At 40.4% G+C, this 14,002-nt stretch overlaps 1 protein-coding gene across 1 annotated transcript in view; it reads left to right on the top strand.

The window, feature by feature from the left end:
• The first annotated feature begins 9,741 nt into the window (after positions 1-9,741).
• Positions 9,742-14,002, top strand: part of Rec114 (REC114 meiotic recombination protein) — a 112,588-nt gene continuing 108,327 nt past the window's right edge. Inside the window, exon 1 of the mRNA XM_046427914.2 lies at positions 9,742-10,020. Coding sequence (XP_046283870.1) covers positions 9,862-10,020 — 159 coding nt within the window. The 5' untranslated portion in view covers positions 9,742-9,861. The remainder of the gene's footprint in view (positions 10,021-14,002) is intronic.

Raw genomic sequence — 14,002 nt, 5'->3', positions numbered from 1 at the left:
ACCGCTGGTATTGATGAAGATCTCTCCTCCACCGCTTTCTGCTGACATCAGATCTCTGCCATGTTGGTATCCTATGCGAATGGCAGCATTTCGTTCCCCTTGCCAGGCAACCCAAGCAATGGGTGAGTCCTGACCTGCCCTCAGCAGGACCCGGACCGAGACACAGTTTCCGCGGGCTCCTAGCCCCGGTCCAGGGAAGTTCCGGGAGCCGGAACTCGGCCGCTCCGTGCTCGGTGTAAGCTCCTATAAGTGTAGGCTCCAAGAAGCAGCCCCCGCGGGCTCAGTTCCGGGAGCCGGAATTCGGCCGCTTAGTGTTTGGTGTATGCTCTGATAGTAGCAGGGTCCAAGAAGCAGCCTCCGCGGGCTCCGCAGCCCTGAGCCAGGGCGGTTCCGGGACGGTTCCGGGAGCCGGAACTCGGCCGCTCTGTGCTCGGTATAAGCTCCTATAAGTGTAAGCTCCAAGAAGCAGTCCCCGCGGGCTCAGTTCCGGGAGCTGGAATTCGGCTTCTTGGTGTTTCGTGTTTGCTCTGATATTAGCAGGGTCCAAGAAGCAGCCTCCGCAGGCTCCGCAGCCCGGAGCCAGGGCGGTTCCGGGACGGTTCCGGGAGCCGGGACTCGGCCGCCCCGCGCTCCGTGTTCACTCCGATAAGATCAGATTTTAAGAAGCCCCCAGGCGCTGAACCCTAGCAATCTGTCTGCAAGCCGCAGGCGAATTGCAGCCTGAAATTACCTGTTCTATGGCTGAATGAGCTGCGGTCAGTCAAAAACAGGTGTGGTGACGTCAGTTTACCAACATGGTGGCTGCTGGCCTCCTCTGTGGTCTGACCGGTGTGGAGAACCGAGATGGACCGCTTCCTTCCCCGTCTCGAACCCAGAATTCAGCCCTGAGTGCGGTGCTTGCGCGTCTGGCAGAAACTGCAGCGCTGTAACCCTGCGTCTCTATCCCAGCGCGCCTTGCAGACTCTAGCCGCGGGGCGATTTGCTGAATAAGCAGTGTTACCCTCCGTGCGACAAACCTCTCGCGTTTGAGTCCCCGTAGCCGATCCTCATGCGATGGAAATCCTTCCTCCAGGTTCCGGCGCACCCCACTATTGCTGGAAATTCCTAACAAGATATCCTTTAGCCGTCCTGACTTGTCATACTCCCACACAGTGAAGCAGCACACGGGGGTAATGCACTCCCCTCGCCGCCATCTTTGGAGAGCAAAAGCTATATTCTGTAAAATCACCACGAACACTGAATGAATGACAGCTGAACCATGGCTCCAGGCAAAAAATAGGATCAGGCTCCTACAGGCCTCTGGTCACATTATCATCAACCAAGCCACACATGACCTTGTTTTATGGGCTTCTGTTTAATGACACCACGCTTAGTATCTATGTGGTTGATTCATTGACATCAAACTTACTGCCAGCATCATTGTAACTTATGCCTGAATAAGATTTCACTGTCACACACTTTCCTCTGTAGGCACATCACAGTCTTGTACATCAGACCACACTTCAGCACTGTGATCGGTGTCCATTTTAAACAATGGAATCGTTTACACACACACACACACAAAGGCAAGAAACAAGCAAATAATCCCTACCTCCCCGCAAACAACATAGTGCTAAATAGACTGTGAAAAAGACATGGGTTGACAATACGAGAGCTGAAACAACCGGGCAGAGCGTCATTTTATCTGACCTCAGCTGGGAACATGTGTGATGACTCAAATGTTTCTCCTCACTGTATACATCTACAGATGGCCACAAAGCTCACTAAGTATTGGTTTGTGTTTACAAATAAATATTAATGAGTAGGTAAATTTGCAAGTACACAATCAGTGGATGATGAGTAGTGATTATACATAAAATAAGACTTTTTGCAAAGTTAGGGTGCCGGGTAGCAAGAACACAAGTCAAGAAATATAACATTTCCTGAATCTCCTTGGGCTCTCCTCTGAGTATAACCTCCATCCTGCTTTTTTTTTTCACATTACAGCATTGGAAGTATGTGTTATGCACTCATGTGTGTTTGGTTTCTTTTTTCAATGTTATGTTATTTACTATGTTGTTGCAGGTCATACTAGTATTGGTTGTTTTAAAGCCTTTCTGTTAGTCTGTTATATACAATTAATTTGTGAGAAATGAGTTCGTATTCCTATTTTGATTCTGATGTTCATCTTTCCTGGAACTGTATTTCCTCCCATTTTGGACTTTTGAATTCCAGGGTCATTTTAAGTGGGAAGCTTTCTATATTTTTCCATCTTTCTTTACTTTATATTAGTGGAGTAGTGCACTACTGCCTCCCTCATGTCCTCCAGACCCCGTCCAGAGCTAAGTTCTATAAGCTGTTTCAGAATACCCCTTCTGCTGCCGCACTGGGGACAGTCAGTCCCAGGCCCTGTAGGAGGTTTGGCTCAGGTTCTGCTCATACCATTATCAACATGTCTCGTTCAGCCTCTGTGTTCCTGGAAATAACTACACCGAGCAGTAGGGTGGCAGCCTAAAAGGGGTATCCACTCCAGCTCCTTGGCTTCCTGCCGAGGGCCTGATTCTATTCCACGTCTGGTATGGAGCTCTTTGTTTCCTGTTTTTCTGCCAGAACCTAGAATGACCCTGGATTCCTTTTTGCACACAACTGTGGATTTCTAGTTCCAGAGATACTTGTCCTGTCTTTGATCCCAGTTTTCTCCTTTTGGTTATCTTTTTTTATATTTGACCTGTCATTGCTATGTATCTGGAGAGAAGTTATTGAAGAGAGAAATTAACTATACAATGCTGCCTCAAAGTCTGTATTGCTTTGTTTCATCAGAGAATAACAAAGCCACTTTTATCCTGAAATAAATAAAGTGATATTCAAGAATCTCCACCTATGTGGAAATAATCCAAATGTCCATCAACTGAGAAATGGATAAATGTGATGTGGTATATCTATTCAATGGAATACTAGTCATCCATTAAAAAGAATGGATACTTATTCACCCTATAACATGAGTGAACCTTAAAAATATCATGCTGGGGGTGGAGGGCTGGGTTTGTGGCTCAGTGGCAGAGTGCTTGCCTGGCATGTGTGAGGCACTGGGTTCTCTTCACAACACCGCATATAAATAAATAAATTAAAGGTCCATTGACAACTAAAAAAAAAAAATATGCTGGGCTGGGGGTGTAGCTCACTATAGAGTGCTTCACACTTGCCTAGCATGCATGAAGCCCTGGTTCCAGCACTGGCACTGCAATCATCAACAAGAAAACATTATTCTAAGTAAAAGAAACCAAATATAGAAGGCCATATATTGTATAATTCCATTTATATGAAATATTCAGAATAGGTAAATTCATAGGAACAGAAAGAAAATTGGTGGTTTCCAACAGCTGGAGAGAGGGAATTAATGGAACTGACTGCTGATAGACAAGGGGTTTCTTTTGGGGGTGATGGAAACATTCTGTAACTAGATAGTGGAGATGGTTGGACCACATTATCAGTGTAGTGAGTATACATCGCAATTTTACACTTTAGGAGAGTTAAAATAATGAATTTTGCATTATGATGATTTTTACCACAAGAAATAAAAGAGATTATCTACCCTTTTGTACACCTTCCTAACTGCTCATTTGAGTTTATCACTCTTCATTTGCACCAACACAATCCTGGTTCTTATCTTTATTGAGCATCTTTCATATTATGCTAGGAATTATTTTCTTTGTGTATGTTCCTCTATCAACCCAGAAGCATTTTCAAGAAAAGACCTGAAACCTATTCAGTCCAAGAAATCTTTGCTGAATAAATTAATGAACAGTTTAGTCAAACTGACATGACCACTCCAAAACAAAACAAAACAAAAGTCATTCTTCCTCTGGGTCTCTCAATTTGTCCTTAGAATTATCTCTTGGGAAAGGATTTTCATTCTGAAACATGGTGATGCCCTCAGAGGCAAAGCTTTAAGTTGAGGAAACAGTGTTAGCATCCCCAACTATTCCCAAAGGTCCCCTAAACTGAGTTCCCAAGTTCACACAGTTCTAACCTAACATCAGCTAGAGGTATAGTCGCAATGGCTTCAGGCTATTTTATTCAAAGGGTTCCCAGCAACTAAACTCAAAATGCTTTTGCTGAGTCACTCTCCAGCACAAAGTCTTTTCTTTAGGATGCTTTCATCTGTCCTCTGAGGGGTAAATTGCAAATTTCGCAGCCTCACTGTACAGAGGTGGGCTCAAGGGTCAGGCAATAAACTATGTAATAAAGGATGCATCAAATTAGAAAAGATTTCTAGGGGGTCCACGTTCCTGTATTGACCATGTAATTATAACTGTCAGGGTTAGACATTCCACAACTACCAGATTAAGGTTTTGAGACACAAAATTTTCTCCTTTAACTTTAGCATCAATGCATGAGGATATAAAGACGAGAAAGGGTTATTAACTATTTCCCCGTGTTAGTCCTTTATGCATGTAAAATGATTTTCAAATCACCCCTTTTCTCTCATTTTAACATTTGCAGTCCTTTCACTGAAAGAAAAATTGGGAACCTACCCTGTGCCAGGAACTCGAGATCCCAACATAAATCAAATACGATCCCTCTCTTCAAGGTGTGAGTTCCTAGTCTTTCTGTAGGATTTACTTCTGATGCCAACCTACCTTTGTAAAGTGTGTTCCCAAATTTACCATCTGGCAAACAATATTTACTAGCTTATTATTCTCTGTGCTTTTAATAAATGGGAAAAGTCAGCATTAATCTCTTTTCATGTTATGCCAATGAACAGCAGCCTGTGGACAAGTTGGTTTTCTGTATTGCATAGAAATCCCTTCAGTTACCTGCAATGGAGCAGCTGTTTTTGTATGTGAAAGATACACAACAGAAACAAAAATAATTGCTTTCTAGTGTGAGTATAAGTTCCATGGGAACACCCCTCTATACACAGCATCCCCAGGTCTGACAGCTCATCTGGCTTCACTGATGCAATCAGGAAAACCCCTCAGTCCCCCCACAGTGCTCTGCAGTTCTCAACCACTCTGTGTGCTATTGCTGAGGGACACAGGAGGAAGAGCGAAGGTGCAGATTCCTCTGTCATTCTGTCACCTAGGGGATCCAAGGAAACAAGAGCCATCATTTCCTTTGCTGACTCAATAGCCTATGGATGGCTAGGGTCCCTAGTTTGCTTTGAAAGAGACATGCTAGGGTTTCAAAACCAGTTCTGCAGTGTCTTCCTGAAATGATGCTGATTATCACCTTCAAAAGAGAGTTACACAGTAAAATGATTTTTGATGAAAAAAATTTTTAGGGAAGTAAATACTTTTTTTTATATTTAAACTTCAGGGGCCAGTTTCCACCCCCCCCCCCATCTGATAACAGATGTTTTAGCTCAGAGTCATCTGCCATTTATTAGTTTGGACCACACATGTTGTTCTGTTACTGCTTATCAGCAAGGCATGGGAGGGTCTTCTTTGGATGTGAGAATGACTTCTTCCTCCTCTGAATGCCTTTTGCACCACGAGCTTGCATGTAACTATATTAATCTAAATCTTCTGGGGCAAGGACTGTTGGTCTTGCTTTTTACCATCTTAGTTTATGCTTCCCCAGGAGCAGATCCTGGAAGAAGGATTCAAGTGCAAGTAATTCATTTAAGAGGTGATCAAAAGAAAACTGGTAGGGGAGGGAGGCAAAGAAGGTAAGTTAGGAAACAAATTTAAAAATTTCCCCCCCAAACCCCTACCATGTGGAGCTTAATCCCACTGGGGTATTCTGGAAAACAGGATATAACATAAATCTCAGGGTTACTCCACTTGAGGACTGAGGAAACTGGGATATTTATATGCCAATTTCCATCAGTAGTTGGCTGAAGCCTGATCCTATTATACATTAAGTGACTATCCATATGGAAAGTATTGAATATCTGTCCTTACCTCATTCCACACAATTAAAAGCAAGAAGGAACATATACCTAGATGTAAAAGTTCAAAACATGAAGTTTCTAGAAGAAAATTTTCAAAGAATATGTGTACATCTTTAGAGTCAGTAAGATTCTTTTAGTCAGAATGTAACACGCACACACACACACACCAAAAAAACAAAAAAACAAAAAAAAACAAACCTTGACAATTTAAGAAAGCAGTTCATCAAAATTAAATATTTGCTTTTTGCAAACATTGTTGAGAAAATGAATAGGCAAATCAGAATGAGAAAGTATTTTCATTATAAATATCTAACAAAGGACTGGTATCTAAAATATATAAAGAATTTCTACAAATAAATAATGGTAAAAGATTTGAAAACATTTCACAATCTAAGATACACAAATGGCCAATAAGCATCTGAAATGGAACTCAACATGATTCATCATCAGGGAAATGCAAATTAAGATCACTATGAGAAATCACTGCACACTCACCAGAGTGGCTAAAATTAAAGATGACAATGCAAATGTCACCCACTATGTAGAACAACTGGAACTCCCATGTTTTGCTCATGGCAGTACAAAATGGTACAACCACTACTGGAGAACTCTTTGGAAGTTTTTTTTTTAAATAAGAAATTAAAATTAAAATAAGAAATAAGAAATTAAATATATATCTTTCTAGGTCCCAGAAATTCCATTTGTATGTACTTATTGAAAACAAATGCCAGTGCATATCTACAAAACAGACTTGTACAAGAATGTTCATAACAGCTTAAATAAAAACACATTGAAAAATGATATAGATGTCCACCAACAGGTGACAAGCAAATTGTGAAACAGTCATACACTAGAATACTATTCAGCATTAATAAAGAATGAACAGGGGCTGGGGCTGGGGCTCAGTGGTAGCACACTTGCCTGGTATGTGTGAGGCATTGGGTTTGATTCTCAGCAAGATGTATAAATAAAAAAAAAAATAAAGATCTATCACCAACTAAAAAATATTTTTTTAAAAAAGAAAGAATGAACAATTGATATAAAATGAATGGAGCTAAAAGAAAAAATTACACTGAGCAAAGAAGCAGATATAAATGGGTACATTCTGTATGGTTTCAAATATAAAGACCCAGGACAGGAAAGCTTAACTGTGTGATAAAAATCAGACCAGTGGTTGTCCTTGTTGGGTCGGGGGTTAACTGAAGGGAGGTACTTACATGAGAATTTGGGGGGTTTTAGAAATGCTCTATATCTTATTTTGTATGATGGTTACATGAGTGTATATAAATGTCAAAACTCATAGCTGAGGCTGGGGTTGTGGCTCAGTGGTAGAGTACTCACCTAGCATGTGCGAGGCCCTGGGTTCGAGCCTCAGCACCACATAAAAGTAAAGGTATTGTGTCCAACTATAACTAAAAAATAAAAATAAATAAAAAATAAAAACCATTAAAAAACTCATAGCTGAACATTTGAGATCTGTGCTATTTATTTATTTATAGTGCTGGGGATTGAACCCAGGGCCTTGTGCATGTGAGGTGAGCACTCTACCAACTGAGCTATATCCCCAGCACTGTGCTTTGTATTGTATGAAGTTGTACCTTAATAAATATTACAGTTCATTTTTTAAAAAAGAACAGATATTGAACATTAAAAATATGAAGTGATTTGTTAAGTGTTTTCCCCCACCCCATCCCACCCCTACAGTGTAAGCTATAGGCGGGCAGAAGCTCTGTTTTATTCTCTACAGTATCCCCAGTGTCTTGTACATTGCTTAGGTCCCCTTAAGGGTTGTTAATATTATAAATTTGTATGAGTCTCCGTGGATTGAGCAGTGGCTTTATCATATCTCCCTTTGCAGACATTACCTGTTCTTGGCAGACACTGGTGGCCCCAGAAGCTTGAGTACAGGTGCATTGTCTAGGAAGAGAGCTTGCAGGTGGGAACCCAGCAGGGCCCTGGGTGTCCTTGGGCACTGACAGGGTCCCAACTGTGAGCACCATCTGCTCCTGTGAAGGGTGTCTGACAGCAGCTGCAGCCCTGGACCTGGAAGGTGAGTGCCTCTGAGACCCAATGTCAGGCTCCCATTCCCATCCTCCCTTCCTATAGCAAGCCCATGGAAAGTCACTTTAACCCTGGAAACAGAAAGTATCAACACATGTACTACTTTGCAATTTACCAAGTGTTTTCCCATGTATGTTCTTATTTTATCCTCTCAATGACTCTGAAAGATTAATGATTTAATAACCTTATTTTACAAAGAAGTTAAATGTCTTCTCCAAGGTCACACAGCTGGCAAGTGACAGACTTGGGATTCCAACCAAGCTTTTAACCATGTCCTACTATATTAAGTACAGTGTTGCTGTGTCATTTAAGGACCTTCAGAAGAAGTTTCTGAAATCTGACTCCTTGGGTAAGCTTTGCTGGACTAATGAAAAGATAAGATAACAAACTCCCCTTGCCTTTAATCCAACTTATTCCATATGCCACTGAGCAATTAACTGGACTACCACTAGGATAGTGTCACTCCCCTGTCCATATTTTCCACATTTCTCACTACCTACCATGAGAAATCCATGCTCCTTAGCTGCTGTTCCATAATCTTTTGCCCCAACTCACCTTTGTAATCCCCTCTTTCTTAAAAAACAGCTTTATGTTCTTTCTAGTTATGTCATTATCCTCATCTCTGCAACTTTGCTCCTCACCTCCCCCTGCATCAGGAATACCAGTTTCATCCATCCCTTGGGAAATCTCACCCTTCAAGTCCTAACTCAAATACCACTGCATTCCCAGTTGGTAGATTTTTACTTTATCTGAATCCTTGGAGTTCATGAACTGTCAGGTATCATTAAAGTGTTTATACCTTGTTTTGTTTTCCTATTAGATCCTGAGGTCCCAGAAGTGAGATGGATACCTTACCTCTTTCTATAACCAGATGCTGACTGACATAGTTATTTGCACACTGTGGATACATGATGCTTTGTAGAGTGAATAAATTACCACCTTTCCAAACATTGTCTATGCATTTAATATACTTTGGTGTGCATAGTTTAAAAAATAGTTTGTATTTTATCTTATATTTGGTTAACATAGCCACCACCCTCTGTATACTTTGCTTCTGACTTGACACAGACTCTGAATGCCTAAATTCTTTGCAAGTTGGGGCTGACATTTGGGAGAAATTGTGGAATTCGCAGTTCTACTCTGGCTCTGGCATTCACTCACTGTGTAACCTTGGATAAATCACGTCTACTCTCTGGACCTTATTTTGTCTCCCTCTATTCCATGGGGGTAACACTCCCCATTTTGCTTCTTCAGTTCACCACAAGGTTATTGGAAGGTAAATGAAATAACAGATGTAGAAGTGCTTGGTCCACTATAAATCACACAGAAATGTCGTTTAGTTGTACCTGCTGCTTTTGTTGCGGGCCGCCCCCTACCCATCTGCTCCTTTCTTGGGATGAAAAAAAAAATGACAGTCTGGGGCAGTATTACAGGGGGAACAAAATGATGAGAAAATAAATCCACTCCTTGAATGGCTGGTAGAACTGGGGCTGTTATGGTGAGGCTGGAATACTGTCATCTGAAAGGCTGCTGCAAAGAGGGAAACCCTTGTACAGGCAGCCTCAGGGATGGGGCTTGGCCAGGGTACAGCAGTCACGAGGAGTCAGCCAGTTTGCAAAATTTCCCCAAGAGTCAGAGCTGTTGGACAGTGACATGGGCTGCCTGAGGGAAGGTAAGGGCCCCATTCCATTGCTGCAGCCGCAAGACCTACTATCATATAAGTATCACAGAAATCGAGATCATTTCTGCTGGGCACGTATGGAGAAAAGAGACCCTAAGGCCTTAAGTACCCTCTAGGAGAGCATCCTGAGCCTGCCTATTGGCTTCTGCTGAGGGGAAGGGTGGGTCTTGGATTGCTTCGCTTTCTGATTGGCTAGCTGTACAGATTGGCAGGTCCCAGCAGGCTATGCGTGATAGACCCAGACATGGCGCAGGCGGGAAAAGTGGCCTTGGGCCTTGGCCTTCCGGGAGGAGAAGCTGCACAGTGGCCACTGCAGCGGTATGGCCGATTCATGCTGTTGGGTACCGGAGAGCCACCTGGTCCTGGCTCAGAAGTTGAGCAGAGCGCTTCCACCACGTGGAAGGTGAGGCCAAAATTCAGGCATGGCTGCCTGCTCACACCCCGGGGGAGGCAGTATCATGACCAGTGGTCGCAAAAGATAGGAGGAGAGGACACAGAAGGACAGGCATGTTGAGGAATGGGCAGGCCGACAGCTTACATAAGATGTGTGTGTAGTAATAAGCATAATTGGAATCCACTATAATCTCAAAATAATTATGCAAGGGAATAGTAAACATTCTTATATTAAACAAGTTATTGAGCTTCAGACATATGCTTAGACTCTATTCAGGGTGCTACGGTTCTAGCAATGAGCAAGATATAAATTGATGTTTTTAGTTTAGAGGAGGACATATATATCCAAATAACTATGTAAATTATGGAAGTGAAGTTTGAATCATCCATAACCAAGTTGTCATGCTCTTTGTTACTCAAGCACTCACACAGAACTAAATTTGAATTTTAGCTTTCTATGTGCCGTGTATATGTGTGTGCCGAGCCCTGGCCCAACAGGTATTGACCCAGGGCTTCCTGCCCTGCATGCTAAATACTTGCTTTACCATTGAGCCACATTGCCAGTCCCTGAGTTCAAACTTTGCCACTAATCTCCATGTACTTGATTAAGCCACTTAACCTCTGTATCTTGTTTATCCTAAAATAAAAATATCTTAATATCATCTTAATAACAGAGAGAAAACAGATAATAGATAGCAGTCCTATCTTATAGGATTGTTTTGAGAATTAAATCACTAATATACATCAATTACCTAAAATGGTGCCTAGTATATATTAAGTTTTCTGAGGGCTTGCTGTCATTATTTTTTGGTCTGGTGGTATGTTTTAACACCATCGATTACCTGTCATTCAGTTACCTTGGTTTGATTGATTGTTTGATGTGGACCCTGGGGTTTTGGATTATGGACACACACCTTATAAAAGATGCGTGTGCATGTGTGTACATGTTTTGTGTATTTTGGACAACAGTAAGTAAAAGAAGAAAACAGATATTCTAGGTAGAAGACACAACATGCGGAAAGGCTCCACACTTGGAAAAAAAAATCTCAACATTATAATGTTTAGAGAGAAGGCCAATAGGTGTTTAGGAAACAAAGGGAATGATAGCGTGAGGTGAGGCTTTCTGGTGAGGCAGGCAGATGTCTTGTGAATATTATCTAAAAACCAATAAGAAACCACTGAAAAGATTTAAGCAGGAGCATTTTCATCTCAAAGATCACTCTGGCTGCAGTGTGGGGGAGTATGAGTGGATTCAGGTAGATCATATAGAATGTTGTTGCAGTGTTGTAGACCAGAGATGGTAATGGCTTAGACCTGGGGATGGCAGTAGAGATGGGGAAATTGGATATGTATTTTAGAGACCAAAAATGATAGGATTTGATGATGAATTGTTTGTGAGTGGTGAAATTAAAGAACTGCAGTGTTTCTGGCAGAAGCAACTTGGTAAACTGTTGGGAAATAGAAGCAATGGAGGAGAAACAGTGAGGGAAAGATCCAGGACTTCGATTTTGAATGCATTGAGTTTAATGTTTATTAAGCACCCAACTGTAGGTAGTTGAATATACTGTTCTGGATTTAGAAGACAGATCTGGGCTAAAGATGTGAAGGTGTGAGTTAGTAGCATAAAGGTGATATTTATAGCCTGGGGTCACATGAGATTCCAGAACCAAACCCCAAGGTAGTCCAACATCTGTAGGTCAGGTAGAGAGGCTATAGCCCCCATAGAAGATTGACAAGGGACAGAGAGTTGGGAAACACCCAGGAAAATAAAGGTTCATCAGTGCTAACGAGTTATTTCAAGGAGAGAATGACTTATTAACTTTGTTGAATACTGCAAAATGAAGAAAATAATGACTAAAGGATGTCCATTGCATTTAGCCCCATGATGGCCCTTACAGTCTTTGCCAAGAGAAGCTTCAGTGGAGTGAAGGGAGTAGAAGCCAATAGGAGTGGACTGAAGAGTGAGGAAATGAAGTCAAAGTACATAGACAATTCTAAGAGGTTTGGCTTTGAATGTGAGTAGAGATAGGGCATCACTTTCTAGAATATTAGAATAAAGAACTCTCCTAAAAGCTTGAAATCAATGGACCTATTAAAAAAAACATTAAATACCTAGTTGTGCTCTCGTGGAACTTTGTGTACTGAAAAATGATATAGTCTGAAAATACAAAAATGGATGAGAAAGAGTTAAATTCAAGGATGATGGATCTATAATTGAATCTTATAAAAGAGCTGTGTTTGTTTGAGGACATTTAACTTTTGAGACTGCTCCAATAGGTTTCTTAATAACTTAAGACTTTTTAACCCTTTCTTCTAAGACATCTGGTTTGGGTGCACTGTCTATGAAGCTGGGTAACTCTTACATTGCAAACCAGAAGCCATGGACATTTGACCATTTTAAGAAATTGATTGTTATTACATTTGTTTCCCTTTGCAAAGCTCTTCATAATTGTTTAGAAGGAATAGCACTTTTCAGCAGTTTTCAAATGTTTGGCATGAAGCCATGGCCACAGTGACAAGAGATGAAGCTGGCTTTTGCAGAGCTTTTGAAAACTGAACATTTGTACCTTCCTTTGAATCTGGGCTGAACCATCCTGCCCGCTGTGATCAGTTTCAGCTTAGGTTTGTCATTTTTTAAAATGAAAGAGAAATAAGATTTGTTCTATTTTATGGACACTGTGACTGTTGTGCAGTAATAATAATAAAAATGATGCCATCTAAAGACCTGTACTCTCTCAAGTCCCATGTGAATTTCTTATTTTAAAAATATGTGGTATCTGCAGTAAAAATATATGTTAGGTAAAGCACAGAAATATATTATAGTGGAAGATAGAATCATTCTGGTAATTTTTTTTGTAATTTTTTTCTCTAAAGAAATTTCGGGTTCAACCTTGGATAAACCTATTTTGAATTTTTTCTTTTTTTCTCCCCAAATTATGGAGAAAATCTCTTCTCCTGGCTCTGTACTATATAGTTGCTTAATTATAGAGAAGACTTTCATCACACTGGCCACATGCTAAGACAAAAATGTCAACCCAAGAGAAAAAAATGAATAGTATAACAAGACTTTTAAGACTTGAAGTCCTAGTTGAGGGATAAGATCAAGTCTAAGATGTAAAGATTCATACACACACACACACATACACACATATGTGTATATATTGATATCTAGCATATATATAATTTACTTCTCTGAATTGAATTATTCTTATTAATAAACAAATAAACTTTTCTGACAGTTAAAAAAAAAAGGTGAGAAAAAAATACCCCACAACAGTTTACTGTATTGTGCATAGAAATCATCTAAGGATTTTGTTAAAAATGCAAATTCTGACTCAGTCAGAATAGATTTGGTATGGGGAATAGGATTCTGTAGTTCTAACAAACTCCCAGGTGACACTGATGCTGTTGGTTCGAGGACCATGCTTTGAGCAATGGGGGTCTAGAGGACCTTGGATGAAGTGGGAAGCCATCTAATAAAATGAATTTATGGAGTTAGGGTAAGTTAATCAGATTCATAGTGAATATGCAGATATTTTATTAATAAGGTTAATATTTAAACCATCTGAAGTCATTTAAGTGGAATGAGCAAATGAAATACAAACTTGAACTTGATTTTTGTTCCTTACATCTGTTGGCCCAGCCTTTCTGAAATGATTATCATAATAACAGATTGGTCCATTTTATGTATTTTATGTCTGAATATAATTTAGTGTACTAATTTGAGAATAATTTTGAAAGGTGATGTTAATTGCAGGTTGCTTTTAAATTAAAATTTTACCATGTTTTTCAGGTTCCAAGTATTCCTCAGACATGCCCTAATTGGTTGAACCTGACAACTTCTTAAGATTAATTTTTCCTTTCAAAGAGAAAAAAATAATTCTTTAATTTTTATAGGAAGAACTTAAAATAATTGCCCTACTTAGAAATGAAGAAATAGAATATGAAGTTTGTACTTAACTTTTAAATGTGGGTTCAACATAAGATATACT

The sequence above is a fragment of the Marmota monax genome, unplaced genomic scaffold (assembly GCF_021218885.2).
Source record: "Marmota monax isolate L192 unplaced genomic scaffold, Marmota_monax_Labrador192_F-V1.1 WCK01_AAM20220418_F8-fsc00111, whole genome shotgun sequence".
NCBI lineage: Eukaryota > Metazoa > Chordata > Mammalia > Rodentia > Sciuridae > Marmota > Marmota monax.
The sequence above is the reverse complement of the archived record's forward strand: the minus strand, read 5'-3'. Positions and strand labels throughout refer to the sequence as shown.